This window comes from Siniperca chuatsi, linkage group LG15 (genome assembly GCF_020085105.1).
Source record: "Siniperca chuatsi isolate FFG_IHB_CAS linkage group LG15, ASM2008510v1, whole genome shotgun sequence".
Lineage (NCBI taxonomy): Eukaryota > Metazoa > Chordata > Actinopteri > Centrarchiformes > Sinipercidae > Siniperca > Siniperca chuatsi.
In genome coordinates, this window is record NC_058056.1 from 25,891,775 (window position 1) to 25,918,811 (window position 27,037).

Consider the following 27,037-nt stretch of genomic DNA (forward strand, 5'->3'; position numbering starts at 1 on the left):
GTCATTTTTGCATCATTTACTTGTGGTAAAGTTCACGTATTTAATGTAAGTAGCAGAGCATTGAGAAATGTGATCATAGTGTAGAAATGAAAGTAGCTTTATGCAGAGGAAGAGGTCTGATGTCACAAGACATTTAACACAATCCATGCCCTGCCCAAAATTAGATTGCCTTTTTAAAGATTCAAGAAATTCAAGTCAGTATAATGTACAATGGAGAACATGTTAATAAAGATAAAATAACAAGAATTTAGACTCTTACAACATCATCGTTCTTCAGATAGTTGTCCTGTTGGTTTGTGTTTTTCCCCTCTTGAATAATTTATTCTTCAGACAGGGTCATAGGAAACAGTCTTTGCATCGGTCTGCACTGTGGTTTAGCAGTATCATTAGTCCAGCTTTAATTATGCCAGAGGCTGCTTGACTTTGCCAACAAGAGAAATCCCACTGAATTAGCTTTCAAATAAGCATAAGTATGTGTTACTTACACTCAAATGTGTGTTTTTTTTATTGTTACTTCATTTGGATGTTTGAGCTTCACTGTGCAGAATGATGTATGTGCAGAATTTGACACCAGAAGGCTGTTTTCATGTTCAGCTGCTGAAGGAAGAAAGTGTCTCTGTGTTAGGGAGAATGACAAGATGTAGAAGAAGTAATTACATTTTTTGGGGGGGGAGGAACTCATATCACACACTAATTATTATTATTAGTAGTAGTAGTATTTTTATATCTTAAAACATGTCTGAGGGTGATCTTTAAGCTTTGAAAATGTTTATTTTTAGATAGTGACTATGTATCTATGAAATGTCATCATGGGTTTTTAATGTTCCAGTTCCACTTTTCTAGCTGCATACTTAAGCTTATCTGGTCATAAAGCATATTGGCTGCTATCAGATACTCTTTTCGCTCTTAATCGTAATTCTTAATTCACTCTTAAGGGTTTCGTACTAGGTAGTAGGGTGGTGGGATTGAATAATCAAAATCTTCTGCATCAGGAAACAACAGGTTTCCATTTGCTGTGCAATAATTTCTTCAAAAAAAGATTTTAAGTTGAGTTTTGTCCAATTTTGCTATTGTAACTGACTTTGCTGAATATGTTGCTACTGCTGGTGTCTAATGTAAGTAAATGAGTGTCTGCCAGGGCCTGGGTTCAGTGCAGCAGGTGGTACAAGTCTATAGCTTTAATATTAATTGGATTGGATGAATTGGTACTTTTTCCTGTCAGCTGTACAGTGTCTGTGTGTGACCGTGTGGTCAAGCTGCAGGTCGCAGAGGTGCTCATCTTTTGCTTTAATTGGATTAATTGAATTGGCATTTATTGCTGCCTTGTGTTTGTGTGTGTCAGGGTCTGGACAATGTGCATAAGCAGCGTGTGGCAGAGGTCCTGAGCGAGCCGGAGGCCCGTGAGAAGCAGCGAAGCCGCGAGAGTTTGACCTCTGACACGGTGAAATACGAGAGTGGGCCGGACGGTGGCGAGGAAGTGAGTATGAGCGTGGAGTGGAACGGGGTAAGTACAGTACACAGCCCTCAACACGTTACTGAGAGTCTTACAGACATGTTTATATGACAAACAGCCTGGATCTTTCTGGACAGAAGCCACATACAAAGGGATCTGGTCTGATAAACTCTTGCTGAAATCGATAAATGGCATTTATATACTATTAATACATAGAGATTGATAACAACACAGTACCCTCCAAGAACAGATGTGGAGTTTTATCAATAGGAGTGAATCATCTTAAGGTTTAGGTCACATCAACTTAGTTTGGAGCAGATTATTTTAACTCTGGAGCATCGACTGCTTTATTTAGTCATCTTTGTCTTGGTGACGTTGATGACGTTAAAATGGGCGTAACAGCAAGACAGTTTTCCGTCAAGTTGCAGGAGAACCACAGACGAGTAAAAATGCAATCTGAAACATCAGGAAACAACCAGAAAACTCATGTTTTATAGGTAGAAAGCGATAAAAGATAAAAAGACTAACACCTTCACACTGACTCCAAACTACAAATTTCTCCAAAGTGTTTCTGTTGTCCATTTAAATACTTTTGTGGTTTGCTTTGCAGCTACAGTACATGTAATGTGCGTATAACTACACTTCCTCTGTTGCTATTTGATAGACAGCAGTTGCTCACTCTTGAAAGGCTGAGCATAACAAAATTAAACGAGGTCAGATCTGATACTCACATTCAGCGGTTTCTTGATGTGTTAATGAGTACACCCGAGGAGGAATAGTAGACCAGTTTATCATTCTTAGCTAAAGTTATAGGAACTGGAATCAGATGTGTTTTTGATCTGTGTCTCAGGATGACAGATAATATCAAAACTCTATTCAATAAAACGGCCATTTCTGTGTCCATATGATGTTTGTGTACAATTTATGGTTCTCTTTTTCACCGTAGTTTGGACCAAAGAAAAGATTTCACCTTTAGTGTACCTAAAGGCAAAGTTAAGTATTTGAGGCCATAGAAATGTAAATTCTGGCTCCAAGTTTGTCAGTAAATAGCTCAATTCAATATTACCTAAAAATGTAGATTCACTATTCCCACAAATTGTAATAAAGGTCCTGTCCAAATTCATTGTCTACTTAAGATGAAATCTTCCTTGTTTTATCCACCCACCATCTTCAGGGTACTAAGATGTTAATATGAGAATTGCTCCATGTTTAGGAACCATTATATGATAACAGTGTAGACGTTTATCAGGGTTTGAGTGGCTTCAGTCGAGAAAGATACGATGAGGTTGTTTCTTTACTAAATTGCTGTAAATTCTGTCAGACCTGTAAAAAGATGCTAATTAATAATGCTGATTGACTGTCAGAATTATTACAGTAGCTACTGCTTGTACTTCCCTGTTACACTGACTTTGATTAATAATAAGACCAAGTGAAAAGCTGCTCTGCTGAGACGCTCACTTGGCTGGATCTTAAATCTCTGACAGTAGGTGCCTGTGCTTTAGTCCTAGTGTTTTACATTTACACAGTGCTTATCTTGTAATAAACACTCTTTTTCCACTAAACTCTCTTCCTGTAGAGCTTTTCCAACTAACTCTGAGTCTTAAAAACTGCTTTCATCGCAGTAAAGCCCTCTGGTTACGCACGTTGACAACACCCACCTAACTCCCTCTGCCGCAGAGCCACTTCTCTAACTGAGCCGGTACATTTCACTGTATCTGCAGTATTTTCTCAGCCTCTTGTGACTGCACTGTGGCAGAACATGTAGATGTAGGATCACCATCTCTTTTCTAAATTGCTGCTGCTGCTCAGAGCTGGCCTGCTCGCATAGCAACAGTACTCATAGCGCCCTGAACAACCAATCAGCATCTTCCCCGGTTCCTTACCTCTGGTTGTGGCTCTGGGAGGTTTGGCGTGAGACACATCATTGTCTATTTACACTGTGTCCTACCAGTTATTAGCATACAGCCTCCTGCAGACAATCTCACATCACCAGCTGATCTCTGGACTTATTTATATCAGGAGAGCAGCCTGTCTTCTCTGGAAAGAGCTTTAGCTTGTGGTGTTTTTGTTTTGCCCTTCTTTCATCTAACGGTAAATCAATTTGTGGCTGAAATGTTACCATAAAGTCAACAAGAATACCAAACTTACAAAATTCCCTTTTAAGGTGCATTAATGTTGAATTTGATTTTAGATAAGATCAAACTTAAATTGATCCCAGGAAGGAAATTTAGCCTTAAAGCAGCACAAGAAGACGACCAGAGAGGTAAATAGGAACAGGAAACCGAAAAAAAAAAAAAAATTTAAATTGTAAATATACAGAAAACGAAAAGTTAGAACACTATGTACAGTATGTTACCCTAACCAGTGTGCATAAATGTAGTTTTCTGAAAATTCAAAGTGGCATAGTAGATGCCTTATATTTGGAATTAATATTTATATATAGATTAGCATGTATGAATAATGAATATAATAATGACTGTGATAAAATAAAAAATTGTGTGAAAATAATATAAATATATGATGAACATGAATATATGTACAGTATGAATATTGTGTAGATACTCTCTGTACATTGCAGTATTAACTTGTGTGGCTACAGTAGATGGGTAAAAACTTGGTTCTAGGTATTTTTACCCTCCACTGCTTCGCTGCAGTTGTCAAACTACATTTTGCCTTCCAACCTGTCAAAGAAATCATCACTTCCACTTCAGCTCTCTCCACAGGCAGGTGTGAAAACTGTTTTCCTCTTTCTAAAAAAAAAAAAAAAAAAAAAGTCCTCTGCGAAGCACCGTGACTCATCAGTCTGTTCACCATGGGCTCTGTACTGTACTCCTTCTGTGTTGATGTTTGTGATCTCTGTCCACTGTGCTGTATGTACCTGTGTGTAAATGTATCTCTCCTTTGCATTTGTGTGATGAGCTGCTGCCTGAGGATGTAAAGTGTGTTTTTCCTGAACTTTATTCTTTTCCTTTGCTTGCTTTGTCAGCATGTTAGCAGCCAGAGGGGAAGCAAAGATTGTTTAATGGATGTTTCGGTAGCCTGCAAGCTAAAAGTGAAACAAAAGTTAACACATAAAACGCTTAAAACACAATAAATGCTGATTATCATTATCATCATCGTGTTAAATATCCTTTAACCAGTCTCCAAAACGCTCTAATCGATCTCTAATAGATTTATTATTATGATCACTAATGTGCTGTTTTCTTTACACTACATTTCAGCTGATTGTTTTCCTCAGACAAATGCAGAAAAGTGCAATAATAGAATGAACTTCAGTTTACAGCTGAAACAATTAGTTGATTAATCAGTAAACAATTCTAAAAATCAATTTAAAGTAATTTTTTGAGCAAAAATTGCAAACAATATACTGTTTCTAGCTTTTGAGGCTATTTGCTAGTTTTCTTAATTTCTTTGTGATAATATGTTGAATATCTTTCGGGTTTGCACTGTTGGTCATGCGAAACAAGCGGCTTTAATAAGTGAGTTTGGGTTTTTAGTCCAAACTATTTGAGTCATTAATAAAATAATCACAAATTAATCAATAATGAAAATAATCATTAGTTCCTGTGCTGCCAAAAAATACAAGCAACCAACAGAAAGAAATGTACTCATAGCTGTCTGGCTGCTCACATGTGTCTCCTACCTGCATCCCCTCCGTGTTTATGTTGTGGTGGTCTAACGAAGTTTATCCTTGTTCTACTTGATGTAAATGTGCTAACAATGTTCCAGAAACAGACACAGTATCTCTCCATCGTGTTAAACTCATTGTGCTAAAGCGCCACCTAGTGACAGCGTCTGGGAATTACAGCACAGTCACTCTCATCAGACAGAAGTTATATGCATAGGTGGTTTTAAAAAATAAAAAAAGTCAAATGAAATAAAAGAAATATCGCTGTAATCACCTTGCCTTGCTATGTTTAGTCTGCAATATTGGAGTATTTATCTGTGTCAAAATAAGTATCTGGGTACTTCAACATTTGGGTTCTGTGTGCAGAGAAGGACCATAGCAGCTGTTACATCAATTAGTTTTGAGAAGAGAGTTTAGTTTCCTGTTGTAAACCAGCCTAACAGTCATAGCCAGAGTTATAGGCATGTTTTTGGTGGCTTGTGTAAGTTTCCCACCCTGTCAGAAGCTTTCGGATATTCTGTATTTTAACACGTTGAGGTTCATCCAGTCAGCTGAGACCTTTTTTATTAGATTTTCACTGAAGCAGGAAGCAGGAGGTGTGACTTGGTGAATGGACAGAGCTGATAATAACTTGTCCTCCACCCTGCCTCTGTTTGTCTTCTCTCTGCAAAATCAGTCAGTTCCTCTTCGGTTTGTTTTGGTTTTCTGGGTTTTGCAGCTCTTGACGAGTCAGTGGGCCAGACCCAAGGCCATTTGGACCGGACTGTGGAAAAAGGCTGATGGCCATGTTTTTCTACATCATTCTTCTGTTTTGGTCCACAAAAATAAGTTTTAAGTGATATTTTAGCATGTGAGACCAATAAAATACAACTACTGTCAGAATAGCTCTCGTCCGCTCTCACCTTTTTTTAAAAAATGTTTTATTTGTGGATGAGAATATTAGCCAATACAGTTTTTGATGGATGTGACATTAAATATACATTAGGGCTAGGCGATTTGGCAAGAAAATGTATCATGCTAAAATTTTCATATATCAGTCCACTGATCACTATACACTCAGCTGCCAGTTAATTAGATACACTTAGCTAAAACTAATGTAGTGTAATACAACAGTCCTGCAATAATTCCTCCCTTCATGAAGGCTGTAATGTTCAGTGTTAGTTGAACTGTTTTAGAGGTGTTTATTCAACAGTGTGGTCACTTTGGAGGATGGCTGTAATGGGATGTGTTTCTAATATTTAGCCTACCCTCACTGATTATAAACATGGTGGACAAAATATTAGAAACACTCGAATCAGTTGAATCAACAGTTTCAACAAAAACTGAGCATTATAACCTTCATGAAATGAGGATGTAGTTTGGGTTAAGTTTAGTTAGGTGCACCTAATAAATCAGCAACTGAGTGTACGTCACAACAAAACAAAGTCTCTATATTTCTGTTGAGCTTAAAGATTCCCTTAAGCTTAAAATCAACAGGTGTTTTACCATTAAAAAGCATGTATGATGTGCCTGTTAACGCTGAGACAATCTGATATTGTTTCGGTTTGTTGTGGAGGCGTTTCTCTGTGCCTCGCTACTCATTCCAGGGGATGGGTCTAATTGCTGGTGTTTAAGAAACAGTTGATAAACTTAGTTTGTGGTTTTCCATTTTATTATTGCAACGCTGTACACAAAGGCTGTGTCAGACTTTAGCCAAGAACCATTCAGGACTGATTCTTGGCCGAACAAGGCAGCCAAAGTGTCGTCACACCACCAATGTCTTGTTACCTCATCTGTCCAAAACAGCTATTTACATTCAAGGTTGTTGCAACTGTCATTTTCTGTGCAGAATCATTTGTGTTTTTAAGGAGTTTTATCACTTATCATGTAACTAGACTGCCTTTTTTTTAACATGTTAATCTTGATTTTGTAAGTTTAAGTGATGCAGTGCTTTAGCCAAAGCCTCTCGAGCTAAAACACAAGCTGGTAGAGAAGTACTGTGTCTGATCTGGGAACCCTGCTCAATAACCTTGTCAGTCTCTTTAATGTAATGTTTCCCTTCCTCTTCTCTTCCTCCACTGTTCTTTTTTTCCATTTCTTTCCTTCCTCCATCCTAAATTGCTCCTTTCAAACTGTCTATCCATATCTCATCTCATCTGTTTTTCTCTCTTTCACTTGTATTCGCTTGTATTTCCTTCTTTCTCTTCTGTCGTCTGACCGGCAGGCATAACTCCAGATGCCTTGTAATGGTTTCTAAAAACTTGTCTTCTGCATGACGGACGCCTCGCCTCGCCTCACCTCACCTCGCCTCAACCCCTTCAGCTTTGCAGTTTTCTTCAGCTCTGACTCCCCCTCTCTTTCTCCTCCACCACCTCCACCTCTGGGTTCTGGTGGGATTCTTCACGCCGGGTCGAACAAGAGCAATAATGTTGCTTTTACATCCTCCTCTCTGCTGTGTTTGGGAACAAGGAGTGGGTTGGGGTGGTAACGCGGAGACAGCCTGGATGTCTAAATCCAAATTTCTGCTGCCTATTTGTAGCTGTACTCGACTGTGTGTATCTGCTGTGGGTGGGAGAAGACTGGGGTGATGTTTCTTTATGGCAACATTAAACTTGTGCTTCTTACCATGTTCTTTCTGCTGTCCTTTAACACTAGCCTCTGCTTCTCTACTTCCTCTCTTTCTGTCACTCTCCGGTGTCTTTAAACTGTTCTTTCATATTGGCTGTAGCTCATTTAATAGGTTGTTGGAAGAACTGTGTGGGGAGGTTGACAATATGCCCTTAAACCAAATCTCTGCTGTCCTTTTAAAGCATAACTCTCCATTTTGACCTGGACTCTGAACTTTTGGACTTTCCAAATCCTGTCCAATCATAATAATTCTGACCAGAATAAAACCCGTTGTTTCACTTTAAAGTTATTTGCTTTCTTGGAGCTTGAGTCTGTTAAAAAATAAATTAAAAAAAGGTCGAAAAAGCACCAAAAATGTTTCTTATCTTAATATATAAATAGTTTCCTTTAGTAAGGAAACGCTCGAGTAGAAAAATGTGAAGAAATTATTTTAAGTCGGGCCTTTAAGCACAGTTGTTTAAAGCTAGCTTGGCTATTGCTTCTGCATTACATTGATTCCCTGCTTCTAATGGGCATTTGTCCCAACAATAAAAACAATAAATTGATTAATCAAGAAAAAAAATATGGGCAGAGTAATCAATAATGAACATATTCATTAGTTGCAGCACTGGTATCATGGATTAAGATATAGTTCTTAATATCATAGCAATAGGCCTACTACAGTGTGAGCAATCATATGTTTTGGGTAATGCTTGTGTGGTACCTTTTTTAAGGATCTGACAAACATGTTAAAAATATGAAAATATATTAAGGTTTTGGTCAGAATTGATCTGTATGATATCAGATCAGGGAAAAACAGATATATAAAAGAGAAAAGACAAATAAAAACCAGGAAAAAGACTAAAAAGGGGAAAATATTAATGTTGTTTTTAAAAAAATGTCTCCTTTAATTAAACAGAGGTTGGCAAAATAGTAATTGTTGCACATCCAGCTCTTTATTTAGACCCATGCAGGATAAGTATCCACACACTTGACCAAAACTTTATTGGACTGAAAAAAAGGCAATGACCAACATGACGAAGGATAAGGAATATATAGGCTCAACACTGACCACATCCTGTTGACATCATGGTCAGTTGATCAAACAAATAATTACTTCCAATACAACCGTTGCCAGATACATTCCAGGTATGAAATGGTCAGAGTTAAAGCTTTGGACTTTATCCTCCTGCCTCTCCGTCTTTCTTTCTGTGGAGGTTCGAAGCTTTTTGTTTGTCCACTTATCGTCCATTCGGTTTAATTCAGCATTTACATCTAAACTCAGTGGTGATTTAACATGCTGTAAATAACATCAGCGTAACTCGTCAGCATGATCGAGAGCACCGTTGCTTGTGGCTCTGTGGGTTTCTGCTCCTATTAGAGTTGTAGTCATTAGTTTGTCGCTCTGTGCTCTGTGTCATCTGTTCAAATGATATCAGACTAAACTAACTTGCGATGTCAACGAGAGGACACGTTAAAGGGAACTGGATTCATGCACGATGTGTTTATATAACAGAATAGTTTGTCTGATGAAGGTGTGATATAAAATTGCAGCATTTCCAACTTAGAGTTTGTAGAGAAAAGAAGTGAAGCTTTTGGCCAATGTGAAGCCTAAACATCGTGCATCCAGCCTGTTTACCTTCTGTATATCTCTGTATATAGATATCGGGGTGGGTGGAGGGGGTGCAGGGGGTTTGCTGTAAACAAGCAATGTTACATTTGTTGGAAATTTGGGAATTGAAATAGTCTCCTCGTCTCTCTGTTCTCGGCTCCTGCTAATAATCTTCTGCGTGTCCTGTCCTGTTTGTGCATCTTACAGTTTGTCTTTCTTAACTTCTAATAAAACCTAAACTCTTTGCTCACCTGAACCTGTGCCTGTCGCCTCTTTGTGTGTTCCCTCTCTTTTCTGTGTGTGCCTTCATAACCGAGTGAGCTCTAAACCTTTTAATACCTCTCAACAGCCGCTCTCTTGGTACTGAAACTCGAGTCAAAGCAGTTGTTGGAAAAAGATCCCCACACCACCATGTTCTTGTTAGCTTAAAAAAAACCCAGAGTTTTCATTGGAAATGTGTGATAAATGTTTCTAAGTGTGGACTCCCTGAAGGAGTAAACACTATCAGTCGAATAGTAGAAGTTATCTTCCGGAAGCTCACAGAGTCGGTCGATGTCAGAAGTTTATACTTCATCAGTACATTCATTCATTACTTCTATTTAATCTTAATTGATTTCTGAGGTGAAATTGGTTCATTAAATTAAACCAACAAGAATTTAATTAAGGTTGAAAGTTTATTCTTGAACACATCAAATCAAATTTGACATTTGGTTGACATACTAGATATGTTTGAAAAGGTTATAAAGATGCTGTAACTTTCCGTTTGAGTTTATTTTGCTCTTCAGCACATCTGGAAGGTCCCAGAAGGAAACCCAGATATGAGCTTTTGTTGTACAAGTATTTTTTTTGGGGGGGGGGGCTGAAGCAAAAGAACCACAGTTTCTCATGTACAGTTAATCCATTGCCAATAGAGTATTGATATTATCAGCCAATATTAGCTTATCACAGATACATCTGTACTCGTCAGTGTAAACTTCTGCTGGTAAGTAACAAGAACTTGCAGTAAAGAAATGAAAGATGTGTTTGAGGTCATTTAGAAACAGTGTTGTCATTACATAATGAAAAGCCCACTGGAGATCAAGTTTTCAACTTCAAAATGTTCCACTTAGTGAACAGTGCTGTGGTCACAGTGCTTTGATAGCCAAATTTAAGGGATCCTTATCTAAAATGTCTGTTTCTGTTATGTATTTATGTTAAAATACGAATATTAAGAATTAAACTTAAATATAGATATCAGTATTGGCCTCAAAAATCAAGTATCATTTGGACTGTAGTCAAAATGTACATAGAAATACAGATACCTTTGACATCTTGTTCATTTCTGATCATGGTAGAGATGATGTTGGGATTGCAGCAGGCTAGCTAACTAGCTTAACTAAATATCTTCAGGCTGATATAGTTAGACTAAAGTCTGAAGGTCAGCTAATCCAGAGAGTTTTCATACTTTACACCATCAGTGATGAACTGGCTGATTCAGAGTCAAACATCCACGTTGCCTTCGAGCAGTAACTGAGCACATTTACTCAAGTACTGTACTTACTTTGAGGTACTTCCATTTTATGCTACTTTATACTTCTACTCCGCTACATTTAACAGCTTTAATTACTAGTTACTTTGCAGATTCAGATTAATAAAAGATATATATATATTCGTAGTTAAAATCAGCTCCACCTTTACCAGCTGCAACATTAATGATGCTTACATATTAATGCACCAATAATTATAATCCAATAATATAATATTCTGAAATGGGTCATTCTGCTAAATGAATACTTAAGTATATTTTGATGTTAATACTTCTGAATGTAGGACTTTTATTAGTAGTATTATAGTATATCTACACCGTGGCATTGCTACTTTTAGTAAAAGTAAACAATCTGAGTACTTCTTTCACCACTGCCTTGGAGATTATTTTTGTCAGTACCCAGCATGCTCAGCTTCATTATCAGCTTCTTCCTCTTTCATTCCTTAAATCTTTCACTGGGCCTCGGTCAGAAACACTTGTTGTCTGACTCTATTTGAGGTTATGTTTAAATAACTAAAAGAACACGAAGAACCTGCAGCATCTGTCTGCTCGAACACAAAGTCTAAACCCAGTTCTGGCTGTCGGAGACGATACTGTCACATCCTCCCGTCTGTTTAGGATCCGGGCAGACAGGGAGGCGTTGGGGCTCAGACTGTAACCATGTTAGACACCAAAAAAACAAGTTGCCATGCAGCCTCACTGCGGCTGTGTTGAGGGTAGGGCTTCTCTTTTCCACTCATACAGATACGGTCCTGGTTATGTTGGATTAATCAGGGACAGCACTTTGGTAAAACGGATTGGTCCAGGTAGGGGTTGGAACTGGATACATTTAGTAGGAAACATTAAATTAAAGGCTCGTCTTTAGTTATTCTGGCTGATCAGAGCTGCTTAGGTTGAAGGTAGGCAGAACTGCGCTGGTCACATATGTCACTGGACTCCGTGTACCAATAGATGAAGTTGTAGTCTGTCCCACACTAACAGCTGCAACAAAATAAGTTAAATCACCTGTGTGGGTGGAAGTACAATGCACAGATTACTGAGTCAGTAACTTTACTGGTTTGCAAGTGAGTGTGCACCTGCGTTACTGCATCGTGTATGCACATGAAATTTTACGTGGAAGATTGTGCACTTCTGTTTGTGTGTGTGTATTGGCGTTTGACCGGTGTTTGAAGACTGCTACCTTTGACTAAATCTACCAGTACAGCCCTAAATTCAGATTTGACATATTATGGCCCCAAAAAGTCCCTACAATTATTAACACTTAATGTCCTCTGAATACAGTATGTTAAATCATTTTGGCCATGAGATACTCAATGTCTTAATTTAAGCGCAGTCAGGTTACAGGTTTCAGTTTCATTGCAGGTTTTACAGACTACAAACAGTCTTGAATCTGTTGATTAAATTCAGCATCCGCATTTTTATTATCTGCATCAGGCAACATGCTGGATTTTTATTGGAGGCCACATTTTGGCAAACAATACACTGGTCTGACGCTAATGTCCATACAGTATGTACACTCCTCGTTTGTGTGGGTGTGTGTATGCACTCTATTAGAAAAGGGTGTGTATGAATGAGTGTAACCCTGTGACGTCTCCCATCAGGACGGCTCCGGCTCTCTGAAGAGGAGCGGCTCTTTCAGTAAACTGCGAGCGTCGATCCGTCGCAGCAGCGAGAAACTGGTCCGCAAGCTGAAAGGCGGCGGCTCGTCCCGAGACAGCGAGCCCAAAAACCCCGGGTAACTATCCCAACAGACACCTGACTGACCTGCTACAGGTGAATCTCACTTAATGCACTGGAGGCCTGGAGGAACGAGCCGGCCCTCCAGCCCTCAGCTCGGCGGTTGGTGCACTAACCAAAAACAAAAGAAGGGATTGGCTTTACTTTGCTGGTGGTGAAGTGGTGTAACTCTAAAGCTGTGTTTGCACATGAAATGATGGAGGGAGCTTTTACGGGCACATACGCATTTGTCCCTTTCCCATTGCTTTGGTTTACCTTTCTGTTCTCCGGCTGCCTGTGCAAACTGTCAAACTTTTTTTTTTTATGGTTGTCAGTGAGTATTAGGGCCACTGTTTGAAAAACAATAATATAAGATTTTGAGAAAAAAAGTCCAAAATATTTTGAGAAAAAAACTGTAATATTGCGAGAAAAAGTCATACTGTTTAAATAAAGATAAAGACGTAATATTCAGAGGAAAAGACCTGATAGTTTGAGGAAAAAGTCAATATTTCAAGAAGAAAACTTAATATTGTGAGAAAAATTATATTTCGAGAAAAAACTTACCTTAAGACAAACTTTCTCATAAATTGTTGACTTTATTTTAGAAATATATTATGAGTTTTTCTCGATATATTATGGCTGTTTTTCTTGTAAATTTTCAACTTTATGCTCTAAATATTCCGACCTAATTCTGGAAATATTTCAACTTTTGAATTATTTTCCTCACAGTGGTCCTAATATTTTCCATCGTAATGACCTATAAACCTGAACACGATTTAAAATAGAAAACCAAAGGTAACTCTAACTGCACAGTAAGCGGTACATGTACAGAACGGTATTCATGAAATGGGAAATAATGCAACTACTTCAAACTTCACTCACGTGCTGTGACGGGCGACACGTAGAAAAGCATCTGCAATGAGACACAAGCTACTAATGTCTGCTTTTGAAATGCCGTTATGCCTGTGGGACTCATTTACTTTTTGTTTTAACCACTAATAGTTACACCTATTTATTGCATTTTGTGGATTTGGACCGTTTATTTCAATTTGTTTTGAAATACAGTTGTTTTACTCAGCTTTGGATTTTTTTACTTTCATTTTATTTGTGAATTTTACTCTGAAAAACAAACTTGTCTGCATGGCTGTTTTTTGTTTTATGCTGTGTTGAATTTTTATTTATGAATAAATTTTTTTCATTTGAATGTCTCCTTGCATGCCTCATCTGGTTTCCATTTTCCTTTCTGGTCTGCTCTTCTCTGATGCTCCTTAAGATGATGGACATGATGATGTCACTGCCGCCATCATCATCATGACCGATCGGCTCTCAGTCACTTCAGATCGCTGCAGAAATGTCCATTTTAACAAGTCATTAAGTGCAATGCTGCTCTTAAATATACCGCCGCCTGTTGTACGAGAAGAAGAAACAGCAGCACAGAAAATAAGTTCAACTGGAAGGAACTGGGCTGAGCGCAAACCCACAACTTTCAAAGATCCAGTCACTGCAAAAGTGTTTCCTTTTTTGGATTATTTTTTGGGCATTTTTGTCTTTTTATTTGACAGTTTACATTAGCGATAAACAGGAAATATGGGGAGAGAGAAAAGGCCGACGACATCCAACAAAAGTCCCCCAGCGGCATCAAACTGTGGATGTTTCAGTTACCTGAAAACGTCTCAGATCACGCCAGGTTGCTACACCACATACATCATGTAGGACTTCTTACTTTGGTGCCATCTGGTGGTAGCATCAAGAATGCCTCTCTTTACCCACTATCACCCCAAAAAACAAAGTTTTTTGCCTTTGCCATTTTGCCTTTATTTGATAGTTAAAAGTATAGATACTTATTTATTTTTACTTAAACTTTATTGTCAAAATATTACAACGTTTTCTCGTAAATTGTTGACTTTATGTTCGAAATATTATGGCTTTTTTTTTTGTAGATACATTGACACTTTTTTCTCAGAAATTTGCAACAAAATGTCCCCGTCCGAATCAAACGGATGTGCGCGGTATTCACCAGGTCAACAGGACGTCCCCAAAAAGTTATTTAAAATAATTTTTATAATAATCTTGCGGTTGAATGTCAAAATGTTTTCACACTACAAAAAAGCGTTTTTCTTTAAACAGCCGTTAATCATGTTTTTTTTTTTTTTCAGCAGAACGTTCATCTTCTCTGAAAGGCCAGAAAATTTACACATTTAAAGGACAACACTTAAGTCAGTGTCAGGATGTTTATTTTAATGCTAATCCACCGCCAAGATGCTACCGTCACATAAATACATAAAAATAAATGGTAGATTTTTCACCACCATTTGATCTAAAGGGGGAAAAAGAATAATCTGTATATCTTATTAACATCTGTCAGAATGGACATTTTCTGCAGTGTCGCCTTACTGAACTGAAGTTTTTGTTCAGACATGAATGTTGGTGATTGCATGAACTTCACTGACATGTAAATATCAGTTTACACCACTCAACTGTTGCACATTACTTCAGTAAAAAAATAAATAAATGTGGTACCACTTTCTAATAAGGGTTTGTTAGGTGTAACTAATGACTTTACCCATGTTTAATAAATAATTTACTAATGCTTTGAAGATCAGTTACAAGCCATTAATGAGCGCAAATTATAGTTTGCGAATAATCTCGCTGGTGAGTCGTTAATAATTAAGTCATAACTAAAAACGAAAAAGTGTGTTTTTATGTCTAATAAGTCATCAAGTCTGCCGTTATAAATGTTATTAAGTCTTTGAGGGTCACATGTTTCTTACTTCATAATAACACAACAGCAAAAGTTGGTAAGTCATCTGTCATAAGTGTCACAAAGGGTTTTTACAGCAAATTGCTAAAGTTGTTAATAAAATGGATTTTGTTCGAGATGCTCAGCAGCACTTTTCCAGACGGTTCAGAGGTTAAATAGTCCATTGAAGTGTTTTATTAATAACACAAAGGAACATTATAGAGGTTGTTATATTAGAAAGTGGTACCAAAGTTTTATATTTAACCTTCTAAATTTCATAAACAGGAAGAGAAAAGGTTGTGAAGACATTTTTGTGAAACTAACCTTTGTGTGAAAATATAATGGATGTCATTAACCAACATACCACCATTTCCACTGAGCTAAAATCCTCACACCTGACTCTCCACCCCCTGACCTCTGACCTCTGACCCCTCACCCCCGCCTCCCTGCATGTCACTGCTCTGGGTGCAGCATGAAGCGAGCCAGCTCTCTGGGGGTTCTTAACGTGGCGGACAAGGCTGCGAGTGACCACTACCAAGTAAGGAGGCCGAGTGTCGCGACCTGAAGTATCTGCACAGAGCTTGTCAGTTTGTCTTTAACCCTGCTGGTGTCGGGGGGGGGGTAATATCCTGTTATGGAAAGGTCAAAGTTGAATCCCTAAAAAAACTCCCAGTGTGCTTCTATTAAAGGACAAATACCTCCTAAAATAAGTAGCGTACAGTAACACTGTTATGTTTTACAGTGATTTTTTTTAGCTTTATTTTGTAGTTGTAGGAAAGAAGAAAATCAATTAATTAAAGGGAAAAAAGGAGCTTATTGTCATCCACACACTGAATAACTATTAATTAAGAAAAAGATTTACCAAGTTTGACAGTTTCTTTGCTGAAACAATTTGTCAGTCGACAGAATATTAATAACCATTTTTATAATCAAGTAATTGTCATTTGTCAAGCAAATATGAGAATTTGCTGCTTGTCTCTGTTATTATAAATTTATTATCTTTGGAACAAATAAGCAATTTGAAGATCGCAATTTGAGATCTAAAGAAAATTGTGGGCAGTTTTCAGTATTTTCTGACATTTTGTAGATTGAATAATCTGCTGATTACTAAAAAAAACAACAAACAGATCCAAATAATCATTATTTGTGGCCCTAACCAGGTTATCTCTAAATATATGTACAGTATATAAGTTTTAAATAGATAGATAGATTTAGATCCCTCAGACCAGAAATCTTTTTCAGTGGCTCTGTAGTCCAAGATCTTAGAAAATAAGGTTTGTTACAGTTTTACAATGCAGTAGAATATGCACTAAATGAAAATGCTGTGGTAACTCTTAATTAATACCCACAAGTCTGAGTTCCTTCACTGATGCTTGAGAGAAACAGCCACTGGTGAGGTAAATTGCATTTTCAGGCTTATTTTTGTGTTTGCGATTATCTTACAAATGTTCATAAAGTGACTTCACATCCAGCTAAAATGGAGTTAGTCAGCAGACAACAGTTTTATAAATATAAAACATCAACTGTAAATGTTTTCAGCATCAGTACCACAGAATTCATTGATTAAAAATTTGTTTGTAGAGATGCTATTTGGAAACTGAAAATAAACGACCACACAGACAGAAGTCTTTATCTTCGAAGACGCAGAGAAATTAATTTCTACAGTCACAGAAGTCTCAATAAAACAAATTCACTAGCTTGTTCCAGACCTCAGTTAAGTCTGATTATCATACAAATTCACACCCTATGTCTGAGTGTTGTTGTTCGAAACATAGGAAACCACAAACTGATGTAGCAGTAGATGAGGAAGAGACAAAAACAACAATTACAACATTAACTTTAAAAGAAATACCAAAAAAAAAAGCTCTTGAGTTTGAATTTCAAAGAGTGCCAGAAAGGTTAGACATTTAAAGAAAAATGCTTAAAAGTTAATGTTAGCATTTGTATTTAAGTGCTAATCCACCCACCTGGTTCACCAAGAGGGTTACAACAAACCAGTAAAGAACTTTTTACAGATACTTTTTGACCCGGCCTTTTCTTTTATACTCCTCTCTCTCATGTCTTTATAAACTGTGTCCCCTGAGGCTCTGTTGATTCAGTTTTGTGGCCAGATCGCAGTATTTGTCGAGTCAGATTTATCACTAATGACACCTGATGAGTAACAACACCATCAACTTCACACCATCATGTTTTTTTTACTGATCAAGACAAATTAACAGGGAGAATGTTTTTTTTTATTTGACACTTTGACTATACTTTGTTATTAAGAAAATCACATTGTTTTCACCACATAGCCTAGTGACAATATAAATTAAAAACTATTTAATACTATTATGTTCCATAAACCCTGTGTTCCCTCAACCCTATATTCCCTCAGCCCTATGTTCCCTAAACCCTATGTTCCCTCAGCCCTATGTTCCCTAAACCCTATGTTCCATAAACCCTGTTCCCTCAACCCTATATTCCCTCAGACCTATGTTCCCTAAACCCAATGTTCCCTCAGCCCTATGTTCCCTCAACCCTATGTTCCATAAACCCTATGTTCCCTCAGCCCTATGTTCCCTCAACCCTATGTTCCATAAACCCTATGTTCCCTCAACCCTATGTTCCATAAACCCTATGTTCCCTCAGCCCTATGTTCCCTCAACCCTATGTTCCATAAACCCTATGTTCTGTCAGCCCTATGTTCCATAAACCCTATGTTCCCTCAGCCCTATGTTCCCTAAACCCTATGTTCTGTCAGCCCTATGTTCCATAAACCCTATGTTCCCTCAGCCCTATGTTCCCTCAGATCAGTACCTCCGGCAATGAGGTAGTCCCCCTAACCCTGACCTAACCCTAACCTCAACAGTGCGTCATGCACGTTATGGGGCTGAGGGAACATAGGGGCTAACTTTATTGTTTGTATTCCGAAACAGTATGTTTCACTTTTAATATTACGAAAGAAAAGGCTTTCAAGATGAACTGATGTGTTTGATAAACATAACACTATCTGAGGCAATGTTGGCTGGGGTTGCCAGAGTGTTAACTTCCCCAAATCCAATAAAAAGCATGACAGAACCGCTAATGTTAGCCTTAACTCTGATAGCATCAAGCTCAAATGTGAAAATGTGCTGCTTTTCTCTATTATATATAATTGTAAATTGAATATCTTTGGGTTTTTGAACTTTTGGTCACACAAAACAAGACAGCAACTTAAGATCTGAGAAAATGTTGGTGGTTTTTAGTATTTTCTTTTATTTTGTAGCCTAAATAATCAGTAATTTACAAAAAACGTCCCCAAATCCGATAAAAACAGGACAAAGCCTGTAACGTTAGCCAAAACTCTGATAGCATCAAGGACCTGCTTCCACCCACTGGGGGAAAACTACACAGTGGATGTGCTAGTTGTGAACAGGGCATTTATTTTTTAAACCTGCGGCCCCACAAAATAATATGCTGCTTCTCTTTGGAAGTATTGCACAGTTACTACTAAGCTAATTATCCAGGCACGCTAACGTTTGTAGCTTATGTTAAACTGTTTAAATCATTCCATCCACTTTTGCACATTGGTCAAGCTAAAAACAAAATCTTAGTTCTTGAAAAGTTGACATATTGGGGAATATTTCTGAAAAAGAATCCACCGGTCAGCTGTCAATCTCGTTTTCTTCTCATTACATTTTCTCCAGGAACGAAATAATCGTCTGAGAAAAAGTCGCGACCTGAGTGCCAGCCACACTGATCTGGCGTGTTGAAGGTTTTCAGACCCTGGCAGAGGTGAAGGACGGAGCCTGAGAGGTCACGGAGGTCATGAGAATCCACTTCCTGTCCACAAACTCCAGACCCTCCTCACTGTAAACAGTTTAATTTCTCTCACACATTATACTGCTCACTGTACAGGTTTCAATGTTTCATTGCACTTTTGAAGGTTTGTGCTCTTAGAGAGGGATTTTTTAAATCAGTACATATCCAGGAATATGAACATACAGGGACCTGCCGTATGTTTGTGATTTGAGTGTGTATATCTTTTCTGTGTATATCTTCTATGTGTGTGTACTGTATGTAAGTGTGTGCTGGTGTGAGTGATTGCCCTCTCAAATCAGTCCTTTTTAATATTTAATGCTCTGCTAGCGCTTGAATGAAGGCAGATGCAGAGTAGAGCTTTAGTTTTACAGACATTTCTGATGTAGAGGCAAAATAAAATGTACTCACTGGTCCAGTTAAATTGTAGTGTGTGAAGGCAAATAGCTACAGAGCTCAAGTTCACTAACAGACAGACTAAACCTACATGAAAGCCACTGCAAACTGCAAGTGGAAGTGTCCAACCATTTATAAAACACGCCGTTTTGTTTCAGGACGGGTTTTTAGTGGCGAGTTTTCAAATTTGGCTGATGCCAGGATCAGACTACACGATAATTCTTGTTTTTCAAGATGGTAACTGTTAAGTGCGTTTCCATCCATCTGTTTTTACGCACACAAGAGCGTAAATGCTGGAAATCTGAAAAAAAGATTAAAAAATCTGCTTGGTTAAAGTGGAAAAATTGGTGTTTTGATAAAAACAACCTTCCTCACATAAATTCATGAAACAAACGTAAATATTATATATCCATCACGTTTTCGTTTGTTTGAGGTTTGATTGGCGCTCTTTTAATTACGTCATCTTCTTCTGCAATGGCTTCATGGCACCCGACTGGAGAATTAGCGCCTGTTTATCTCGATGCATCAACTCCTAATAGTCACGTAACAGTAGTAACAGTATAATAATAACAGTAGTGGATCGAAACGCGCATTAATTCACATTTTCTTTTGCCAATTTTCTGGAAAGTCGCTTAAAATTTGCGCTACATTCGTCTTCTCCATGTTCACAGTTGAAGAGCGCTCTGTGCTCCTATTGGTCAACACCACTGAACACGTCGTAGAAGTTGTCAAACTCGGAGAGAAAAGACAAAAAAATTCCGACGTTAGTCTTTTTGTTGGGATGTCGTGTCCTTCACTATGATACACTAAAAGATAAAATGATCACTTGTCGCTCCCAATGCTCATTTTTGTTCCTGATACCCGATGTCTGTCGGTTCGGGTCATTACCGTGCAGTCTGATCGCTCCATAAGAAGGAACCGAACAAATCCATCGCACTGTAGTTCACTTGTACTCAATTTATTGATTACTTTCAGTTCGTAAAGTCAGTTTGTCAAGAAAAGTTTTTTAATTTGAAATCAAAGCAGCAAAGTTGCAGTCTAATTGAACGTCAGAACACCAATACTGAACTCACTGATGAATCAATGTGGATACTTTACCATCTTGCACTTACTGAAACTGTTTGGCTTCACCCACCGAGGTTTAACTCAAACAGTGAGAGCAGTTCTGCCTCTGAGAACGTGTTTTAATAACTAAACCTGCCGAGAACTCTGCAGACAACTTGTCCAGCGATGACGTCTTTTTGTAGGCCGACCCGGACGTTAGCTTAGCTCTGCTTTCGCTCGGCAGATTCCCAATGGAAGTTCTGAACTGGGTTTAAGAAAATAAGATGTGTAGCAAATTAAGATTTATCATAATCACGCATTTATGTTGAGCAGGAAACTCCTCACAAATCAGCAGACATTTGACAATATTGGAACAACATGCAGTTACTGTACAACTCTGAAATTCACAGCTGAGGTCTGAACAGGTTTGAACAAAATGTGAGACATGTTACGACCTTATTTTCTGCTTTATTTAAGCAACCCTTCAAGACAAAAATGTTGGAAACCTGTCGAGGGAACCCACATCTCAAATGCTTTTAAGAATTGCTTTCCTAAAATGTTCCGTCCTGTGTTCATTGAAGATTTTGCTTTTTATGTATGATGTTTACATTTGGGGTTTTGTAAATTATGTTTTATTTGTTTTCTGTCCTTGCGCTGCTCCGAAGAGTTTATCTTTATATCTTTCTGTAAAAAAAGCCTTGAGAATAGCAGCGCTGTCTTCCTAAACGTTGAGTCTGAGAAACAACGAGGCAGGACGATGACATTTATTGGCACATGAAGGCCGAACGACACATTCTCAGGATCGAGGCTGTAGTTTCACACACTGACCGCAAAGTTGACGCCACTCCACACTTTTACACATTAACGCCATTTTCAGCAATGGCCGGAGAAATGTTACAGCATTTTTTACTTCTTTTAGTCAAGACAACACTTTACCATGTGAGTAAAGTTGAACAAATCCAGCCAAAAAGTGCAAATTATGAATTATTTAAGAACAGTTATTATCGTGCAAGAATTATTCCTGAGATTTAAGTTGCAAGTGTAAAATACATGTTTTCTATTAGCAAAATGAGAGAGAGAATATTCCTCCTATAGCTAGTCATAATATAGTTTATATCACTGTAAACCAGTTATTCACTTTGAAGTTCCAAAGTGTTATTGAAAATTAGAATTAATTTACTGACCTAATAAAAATACAGGATTTAATCTAACATGTGTCCACATTACAGCAGCTGGATCAAAACCCAGATCAGACCGCAAACATAATCCTGGTATAAATACTGACGGATTAATCCTAAAAATGTCTTTATGTAAAGAGACGCGTAAAGTTTCTAGCTTTATTAGCTTTTTATATTAAATGAAGTTCACTATTTTTCTTTAAAGGGAACTAAGTAATGTATATTTATCATCTTATTCTGGTGACAAGCTTGAAATGCAACAACATACAGAAAAACTCTTAATTTATATCCCCGTCAATCGACATTTAGGATTAAGTGCATTGCTAAAGAGCGCTAAAGAGTTTTGTTTGTTTGAGATGAAAATTATCCGACCAGGTTTAAGGCTTTTTTTTTAATGGTTCCTTACTTAAATATACTGAATATAAACATATTTTTCAAAACACCCGTCTTTCAGCGAGCAAAAGAAGCCAAATTTCTCAAATCTTAAATGTTGCCTAAATACAAATAAAATAAAATGGTCCAAAAATTATAAAATATTGATTTAATTTAGAAAATATCTGATTAAGGAATAGGGCTGCAACTAACTCGATTAATTAATAAGTCATTTGGTCTGTAAAACTCATAATTTCCCAGAGCCCAAGTTGGCATATTTATATTAATTATTCTTGTTATGTCTGACCAACAGTCAAAAATACTCAGTTTACTATCATGAAAAACGAAGAAAACCAGTAAATATACATGTTTGAGTGCTTGAATGAGTGAATATGTTGCTTTAAAAAGTTATTTAAATAATCGATTATCAAAATTTCCTGTCAATCAATTGCTCAACAAATCGTTTCAGCTCTGGATCAAACTAACCAACGGTTTATAAAGTAGTTTCAACATTACCAGCTACAACATTAAAAAGCTTCTTACATTTTAATGCACCAGTAATAACAAATTGACTGAGCAATTATCTTCACGATAAATCGTTTCATCTGTAAAATGTCTGAGAATAATGAACAATGCCCATCACAAATTCACTAACATCAACTTTTTAGTCAAACCAACAGTGGAAAACCCAGAAAATATTCAGTGTATTATCCTATAAGACAAAGAAAAGCCGCAAATCCTCACAACAGAAAATAAAAAATCGACTTATCGATTAATTGTTTCAGCTCTAACGAATAACCGCTTTCGGTACTTGACAGTTTTCGTTGCTCTCTGCTACAGACACACGTCTGTCTTCACCAAAAATGCGCTGAGGTTCAATATTCAGCTCTAATCGGGCTTAACACTCGTCCATCTTGAAAAGAGTCTCTGGGTTTCCCAAAAGCATCTTCAGACCATGTTGTAAACGTGTCAGGCAGCGACTGGAAGACATGAACAACCAGTCGTAAACATAAATAATCTCTCACCTTACTTTATATTGATTATTGTTCTGACGTACTCAGATTTTGCATTTACTGCATCATAAGCTTTGTTAGTTTTTCTTGCAGAAGTTTCATGAACTTTTAGTTTCTTGGCAGGGGTGTGCAATAAGCTTTCGTTTGACTTTACCCTCCTTTGTTTGGAAATAATCAAACTCTTTACATCTTACAGTCGTGATTCTGATTTGTAAATTTGATTAAAAAGTTAATGAATATCCTGACCGAAGAACTTATATGAAGGCTTTCATTCCAAAACGTTACACTGTTTATCCCCTTTTAAAAGAACATTATCTGTTTCCCAAATAATAAAAAAACAAAACAAAGATACAGTCCTGAAATATAAATATAAAAGCGGAATAGATTTGATAACTTGAATAATATTAATGGTAATTTTTCCTTCTGTGCCGGCAATAATTTAGTCAAACTCGTAGTGATTTTTTAAAAATGTTAAACATCTCATTTTGGAATGAAAATCTTATTTTTTTCTTTATGAAGATGCTTTTATTGACACGTTACAGAGTCGAGTGTGTTGAAGCTTTTTGTTGACTGTTGATCAGTCTGCTTTGTGCTTTAAAAAAAAAAACAACTTTATTGTCTTACTGTTAGAAGCTCCACAAAGTAAAGAGGCACATAGTTTAACAGTGTCTGATGGCTTTGATGAACCGGGCAACATTTTGGGCAACACCTTCAGCAACCGGCAAGAAAGTGATAAAGTGTTGTTCAGGGTCGATATAAACATTTAAAGAGACTCATTTAATGTTCTGAATGTAGTTTACATGAGATAAAATGCAGAGTAGTTTTATATGGAAGCAAAGAAAGGCCGTAATAGCAACTATTTAAAGACCACTGAATTTATAGTATTAAAATATGAAATCTGAATTCATGTGGTTTGAGTTTCCCTTTCCAGAAGTTAATTTTAAGGTGGATCACATAACTGACAGAACATAACCTGACGTTGAACGCAACCTCGTCGTTAAAGTTTTAATTTGTCATCTCTGAATTTCACCAATGTAATTTTACCAACCTGAATTTTTTTTTTTTTTTTGGTTTTCAGATCAAACGATGACGAACTGAATTCAAGCAATTTGAATATAGTTTTTCATTAATATTGGACACAATTTTCTATCTGAATTTGTGAGTAAAATCATGTTTTTAAACTTAAAATGACCTTCTGGAAATTTAAAAAATTCAAACCACGTAAGTTCATAAAGATGGTTATAAATATATATAAAAGAAATATATACAAAATACAATATTCTTAAATTCTATACATTCAGCGGCATTTAAATTTACACATATTATTCAGTGGTGACAAAATTTCACGTTGCTTATAAGATTCAAATCCTTTTGGCCTTTTTTTGCTTCCATAGTTGTACGTATTTTATGCAATTTACTGTTTATTAAAAAATATATTTAAAAATATTCAGTGGAAAATGTAATTTTTCACAAATTTTCTACATTTTATGATTTAAAAGTCTTTCAACCAAAATTCAACATCGGGTTAAAGTCTTTTTCTTCTTTAATATTTCTTGGTATGTGTGTATATACTGTACTTATTGAGTAAAGCGGCAGTGTTGAGGCATTGTTGCTCAATATTATAGGTCAAAGTTGCTCAAACTGTTGCCCTGTTGCAGAGGACAAACTGCAGCAGCCTGACGCTGATTATCACAGGAAGGAAAACTTTATTATGATGACGTGAATGTAAATTTATGGATTTATGGAAGCGCAGGTGACAATGAAAAGTTGCCTCTGTGTGTGTGTTTCTTTGTTAAAGCAGCAGAGGTAAAAGTCTCACAGTCTCGCCATTTTGTTGCAGTTTTTATTTCTACTTTTTAATTGTATTTGTCAAAGTGTAATTTCTCCTCCTCGGCCGTGGACCTGTTGTCGTGTGGAGCGGTGATGCGGATGGTTCGATAAAGTTTATTCTCAGCTTGGGACAAAATGGTTTTATATCAATTTCTTTAAATTAAAGGCTAAAACATGACCTCTATCGCCCTCTATCAGCGATCACTTTGCAGCAATATTAACAGAAATTTCCCCCTCTTACACAACCTAATTAAATCTAATTAGAATAAATATGTAATATTCCATTTCATATTTAATGTAATATGTTCTTTAAGGTTGTGGACGGATAATTTACGTCCCCAAACGTAAAAAGTTTTGGCCAGAAAGTGCAGAGAGTTTTGGAAAATAAGACAAAATGAGCACGTGGTAAAGTAATTACTGCTGATTGTTTATATATTTATTGATTAATCTGCTGATTGTTATAATTGATTGTTTGTTCTATAAAATAAACAGCATTTTCAGTATGTGAGAAAATACTGAAAAAGTTTTTAAGAATTTTGAGGTTAAAAACGAGCACTGTGAAGGCGTCACTTTGGGCTCTGTATTCTCTGAAACTGTGACGCCATTTCTCACTATTTTCAGAATTTTTACAAACCAAACAATCAATCGATTAATGGCGAAAGATAATCAGCAGATTATCATATCGACAGAACTTTTCCCCCTTACACAAACTACTTAAAACTAATCAGCAGATTAATCCATAATGAAAATAATCATTAGCTGCAGTCCACCTCAACCAGCAACAACAGTAAAATCCTGCTTTCACATTAATACATAAGTAATAATAATCTAATGGTATAATATATAATAGTATAACAGTCACAGGGGACATTTTACTGCACTGAGTACTTTTAATACTTTAAGTACATTTTCCTGATTATACTCACATACTTTTACTGAAGCAACATTTTCAATGCAGGACTTTTTACAGTGTGGAATTTGCACTTTTACTTAAGTAAAGGATCTGAATACTTCCTCCACCGCTGGTCATTTATCAGCCTAGTTACCACGGCAACATATTGTATGCTGCACCTTCCTCATGTACCGCTCCACAGTGCGTCCGGTCTCCTAAATCTAAATTTTTTACGGCCACAATTATTAAATACAAGATTGAACGTGAAGTTGCACATGTCCTTTTTGTTGTTTTTGTTGTTGTGTTTTGTGCGTGTAAGATTATTTTAAAGGACGTAATGCTTCCCACAGAAAGCATCGTAGAGCTCCTCCATGTAAACTGTATTTGTACAGAAAATGTTCCTGGATGAGACTGGCTTTCATGATACTACTTGTCCTCTGTAACTGCTGCTCTCTCAGACATGTAGGCTTTTCGTTTGTCTGCAAACTGATGTTCCACTACGCCTCCTTCTTACCTGAGCTGTGGAGACGTTTGTTTATTGTTCATCTTAACTGTATTTGAATAAAATGGTCAAATTTATGACTTTTGTACTGTGATTTTTGATCTTACGTGGAGCTAAATACATTTATCCAAGCACTGTACATAAGCACAATTCTGAGGTACTTGTACTTTACTTGAGTATTTCCATTTTATGCAACTTTATACTTCCACTCCGCTACATCTCAGAGGCAAATATTGTACTTTTTACTGCACTACATTTGTCTGATTACAATTGTTCATATCCTTCCTGTCCAGTGATTTTGAATTTGATCTTTTTGAATTTTGTGATCTACAAAATACAAAATGCCAAAAATATAAACAAGGTTAAGGATCATAAGTTGCTCATATCTCAAGTTGCTTCTTGGAGAGTTGCATATAGCTGTGTATGTACAATAGCATTTTATAGACAAAATTATAATCAATTAACTGGAAAAACAGTCAATTAAGGAATATGTTTTAAAATAATTGTTACTTGCAGCGCTGAATACCAGGACGATGGCCGTGGGGCACAGGTTTACATTTTTAGTTTTTAGAATAAATAGCAAAAACAGATTTTTAAACCACCTTTGATTGTTTTTCCATAGACTTCAACCCCTGTTTTCAAGAGTTAAGTAGTTTTTATTCTGACTAGTCAGACTTTGGAGCTCCTTTTTAAACTGACAAATTTAAATGGCCTGGGCACCTCCATATTAACTGCTAAATTAATGATAAAATTTGTTATTTTACTAACAG

The 27,037-nt window shown here is 36.9% G+C and overlaps 1 protein-coding gene across 7 annotated transcripts in view; it reads left to right on the forward strand.

Moving 5' to 3' along the window:
* The window catches only part of klc1a (kinesin light chain 1a), a 57,384-nt gene extending 31,040 nt beyond the window's left edge, over positions 1–26,344 (forward strand). For 2 of the 7 annotated variants that reach the window (XM_044166781.1, XM_044166780.1), the window contains 4 exons: positions 1,343–1,504; positions 12,406–12,539; positions 15,732–15,798; positions 18,929–26,344. In XM_044166781.1, the coding sequence (XP_044022716.1) occupies positions 1,343–1,504; positions 12,406–12,539; positions 15,732–15,798; positions 18,929–18,994 (429 nt within the window). In that variant the 3' untranslated portion in view covers positions 18,995–26,344. Of the gene's footprint in view, positions 1–1,342; positions 1,505–7,284; positions 9,536–12,405; positions 12,540–13,793; positions 13,813–15,731; positions 15,799–18,928 lie in introns of those variants that run through there. The other 5 variants (XM_044166782.1, XM_044166785.1, XM_044166783.1 and 2 more) reach the window with 5 other exon arrangements.
* Positions 26,345–27,037: the final 693 nt, after the last annotated feature.